Below are 4,587 nucleotides of genomic sequence, written 5' to 3'. Positions count from 1 at the left end.
CCTTAGTCTTTATAGGTTTATTATGATTTCTTTGGCGTGTTCTTGGGTCAAGATGATCATGATGATGATGGAGGCTTGATTGGGTGAGTTAGGAGATTGTGTTTGGAGAAACTAGCATAGAGGTAACCCTCCATGTCTCACTAAATATACTTTCACTCTCATATATATGTGATTTGATGTTTTGTGGAATCCTGTGGATTATTTCTTTGGTATAGTTTGTGATTTGTTGCATTATTGAGCTTATCTTGTAGATCTTTGGATTGTGTTAGCTATTCTTGAATCTTGGTATGATTTGTCATTGTTTTGATGGATTCCATGTATTATTTGGCTTCTGAAATGTGTAATCTGATCATATTCTAGGTACTGGAATGAGCTATCGTGTATTCTATTCTAAGTCTGCATTCTGTTCGTTGGTATTGCTCTTGCTGTGCATTTCAACGGTATAATGTGTCCCGTTGAGGTACTCCGTAAGTGTATGGCGGTAGGGTGTGGCGGAAGGGTGCGTTCCGTGGGAACGTTCCGCCCCTTCTTGCAGAAGGAATCAGCAGTGCGGGTTGTTCCGCTAGGTCGCTTTCCTTATCTGTTCCAATGGTTGTTTTGTGGTCTAGTGACTCGATTGTTTCACCTTTGATTTCTGGAGTATATTCTGAATATGTTGTTGAGTATACTACCCTGATTATTGAGTATTGGTGCATGGTTGTTGATCATTTATCTTGGATTATTGATTGAGTATTGTTGGTCTGATTCTTGGGTTAATGTTCTAAGCATGATGTCCTGATCATTCATGTTCTGAATCTGAGTACTGCGTGCATGAGTATTTTCCTTTGGAAATGATCCTGAGTGGTTTGGAGGCCTTGGTTTGGAACTTATTCTATGATGCTTGGATTGTGTCACTCTAAGAGAGTGATGTGAGGTTGTTGATTGGTTAGTTTCACTTGTGTTGTTTCAGTTGAGCTGGTGCTTTGTTTCAATGTCTTATTATGGAACTAAGGTATTATGGATTCACTTCTGGATATTGAATTCGTTGAGGTGTCCTAGGTTTATGGTTCATTCAGCTTGATTCATTGTTGAGTCTTCTGGTTTTTAAACAAAGGATGGTTTCATTGGCATATATTCTATATGCGTGTGTAAAATCTATTTACAAAGCTATGCTATATTATTGTATTTCTCACGAGTGTGAGTGGAGGATTACTTAGCATTTCTTCTCTAATATTTCTAACTATTTTCCAAGTATGGAGTAAATCTGCACGTGAGAGCACTAGCTGTAGTTCTACTTCCTCTATTATGTTTAGCTTAGTGATTATTCGATGATGGTTAGACATTCGGGCATGCGTGCCTTAGACAATATGCTTGTATTGACTTGTTTTAGATTCTGTTGATCTTGAGGATTTTTGGAGACTTCTGTTTGAATTGCCTTAGCATCTAGGTTATGTTTGACCTGGATGTGGCGTAGCACCCTCTGTTAGTTTAGTTAACGCTTCTGCATTTATACCATCTAGCGTTGAGATTTGATAGTTTTTGCCTTAAGTTTATTGCTTCTCTCAGCCTGAAAGGTAGGGGTGTTACAGTTGGTATCAGCGCCTGTGTTGAGGTTTAAGTAGGGACCCTAGGGTTTGAAAATTTGAGACTCTAGGACCTGATCAGTAGAAGTTAAGGTAAACATGAGTTCTAGAATGTGTGAAAACTAGGACTCACGGTGAGGTTGCGCTCTATTTACTTACATTTGTTTGTGCTTGCCTTTATTGTGTTATCTGTTCTATCCTCGACCGTGCTCTCACTTCTAGGTTATGCGAATTGGGAAGGCCAACCCATAGCACAAGTATCCCTTCTGTAGCAGCAATGGTGCCGCCTAAAGATGAAAAGAGGTCCCCGAAATCCTGATTAGCGAGTAGCTGATGCAGAACCTCCACCAGTTGACACAAATCACCCAGTTTATTGGCAACGAGATGGTCAACAATAACTAGCGAGGGCAGCAACACATGGTTCGGAGGGTGGCAGGGCATCACTCACCCTTCTTTGCAGGTCAGGAGGATCCCGTAGTGCTCGAAGACTGGATCCGCGCCTTCGACAAGATCCTGGAGGTGGTGGAGTGTCCGCAAGGACGGCACGTCGAGATGACCAGTTTTTACCTGCATCAAGAGGCCAACCTCTAGTGGATCCACAAGGCCCGGCCATGAGGCAAGAGACCGAGTTTGGATGTGAGTTCTTTAAGGACAGGTGGGCGCTCATTTGTACCCCGCGCATGTGAAGGCGGCGATGCAGGAGGAGTTCTTGCACCTCAAGCAGGGGTCTCTGTCGGTGCAGGATTATCACAAGCGCTTTATGGAGTTAGCCCGCTTTGCCCCTGTGCTAGTTCTGACCAAGGTAAGTAAGGTCGAGATGTTTGTGGCTGGGCTCAACCTAGATACTCAGATGGCGCTGGTATTGTTCAAGTTTCGCACCTTGAGCGAGGCATATAGTAGCGCAATGGACCATTATCGGGTGTTGTCGATCCGGCGGGCAGTGCAAGATCGGGCCAATAGACCTGGTGAGGGTGGTGGCGCATCAGATTCCAAGAGGCATAGGTTGGTTGGTCCCGGTCCTATGAGGAACTTGCATAAAGGTAGTGCTAGTGGTGGAGGTACATCACGATCTGCGGTGGGGCAGGGGACTAGAAGTGATGGGGCTAAGGAGAGGCATTTTCATTGTAGGAGGTGCGGGAAGGATCACATTGGGAGAGATTGTAACGGGTTCTTGGTTAAGTGCTTCAGCTGTGGCCAGAGGGGTCATAGGGCCTTTGAGTGTGCATCCGGGAGTGGAGGACCGTCTAATCCTAGACCTGGTGGGACCGGTGGAGCACAAACTTCGACCCAGCCTCAGAAAGAAGCTGAAGGCAAGGATGGGAGTACACTGAGGGGTAGTTAGAGTGCCCAGGCTGGACTACAGCGTCGGGGGATTTTCATGATAGGTCGGACTCAAGATGATGCTAATGAGGTAGATGGAAGCAACTCTCGAACTCATTCTCTGTTTGCATTGGCATGTAGATACTTTACTTGGAGGTAGCTTTATATTTTAAATAGTCAGTTGAACCTTAGCGAACCAGTTTTCTGAGAAATGAGTTATTTTCCAAAAAATTTTTTTTTCCTATGTTTGGTTGCATTATCAAAAACTTTATTGATATGTTTGGTTCATTTTCTAGAAAATTAGCATAATTGTATAATTAAATATTTTATTTATTTTATTTATAATATAGCAATATTTATACTAATAATAAAATACTTTTAAATATAATCCTACAATATTAAATATAAATTCATAGAAACTTAGTCATACAACATCGGTTTTGAAAAACCGACATCGTATAATTTATTTATAACGTCTATTAGAACTGTTGGAAAATAGAGGCAACGTCAACTAATCTTGACACTCTTTAGGAAAAGGAGAACAACTAAAGCAAAAACTGAAGTTTGTGCCGTGTTATAATAGCGCTACCTTAATAGCGTTATTTGCCCAGTAACGATGTAATTAAGGATCCCGACACGCTTCCAACAAGTTACACAAACGAACTGCGCTAAGCTTACACCAACTATAGCGCATGCGAACCTCACTATGTGACTGTATTTCATCAAACAGTTCACTTATCTTTGTTCACGTCACTATTAATTGTGTCTATTAATATGCAACAAGGTTATCAGTATTCAACACATTGAAATGACAAGCACTAATAGGCATTTAAAACTTACACAAATCAACTAGTATTCAGTACTAATAATATCTCATTGTATGCGAGCTCTTAGAAACTAGAGCAAATAAGAGTAACTCAAAATAACTACTAATTAGAGAGATGCTATACTCATCTTGCTCGGTTAGATTGACCTCTATGAATTTTACCCTTGAGATGATAGCACTGGTATGCTCGGTGTCCATGCTTACACGAAACATCCTCCTTTGAGTTTCTTAACTTTTCCACTCCTTTCATTGTTGTTGTTTCTGTCACTTTGATTTCCAGCATCATTGGCACCATACTTTTTTGACAGCATTTTCCAAATAACTTTTGCCAAGTCTTGTTTGACATAGATGTCAAACAATTTGTCATTCATTTGTGATAGAAGGTATCCTCTGGTTGCCATATTGTCATATGTAAATTGCACCAAAGTTACACCCGGTTCTTGACCAGGAGTATAATCTGGTTCAGGACTGATTTCTCTTGGTTCTTAAAAGGGGAACCTTAGCGAAACAGGTTCGAGTGGATCACAGAACAGTACATAGACTAGTTTCAGTTGTTCGAAGAGTATCAGCATTCTTTGTGCCCACCGCCTGTAATTATTCCAATCAAGGGCGGTTATTTTGGATAAATCGGGTATGACAGAAGGAGCCATCGTACCAAAAGGTTGAGTATTGCCCAAATAACGCTTTTAACTACTGGAATATAGAGGCAACGTCAACTAATCCTGACACTCTTTAGGAAGAGGAGAACAACTAAAGCAGAAAATGAAGTCTGTGCCGTGTTACAATAACACTGCCTTAAAAGCGTTATTTGCCCAGTAACGATGTAGTTAAGGATCCCGGCACGCTTCCGATAGGTTAACAGACTAACTGCGCTAAGCT

At 41.5% G+C, this 4,587-nt stretch overlaps 1 protein-coding gene across 1 annotated transcript; it reads left to right on the top strand.

Annotated features, from left to right (window-relative positions):
• Positions 1-2,256: 2,256 nt before the first annotated feature.
• LOC116009857 lies at positions 2,257-2,904 on the top strand. The gene has a single exon (XM_031249018.1). The coding sequence runs from the start codon at positions 2,257-2,259 to the stop codon at positions 2,902-2,904; it is 648 nt and encodes a 215-aa protein (XP_031104878.1).
• Positions 2,905-4,587: the final 1,683 nt, after the last annotated feature.

This window comes from Ipomoea triloba, chromosome 1 (assembly GCF_003576645.1).
Source record: "Ipomoea triloba cultivar NCNSP0323 chromosome 1, ASM357664v1".
Classification (NCBI taxonomy): Eukaryota; Viridiplantae; Streptophyta; class Magnoliopsida; order Solanales; family Convolvulaceae; genus Ipomoea; species Ipomoea triloba.
The sequence above is the reverse complement of the archived record's forward strand: the minus strand, read 5'-3'. Positions and strand labels throughout refer to the sequence as shown.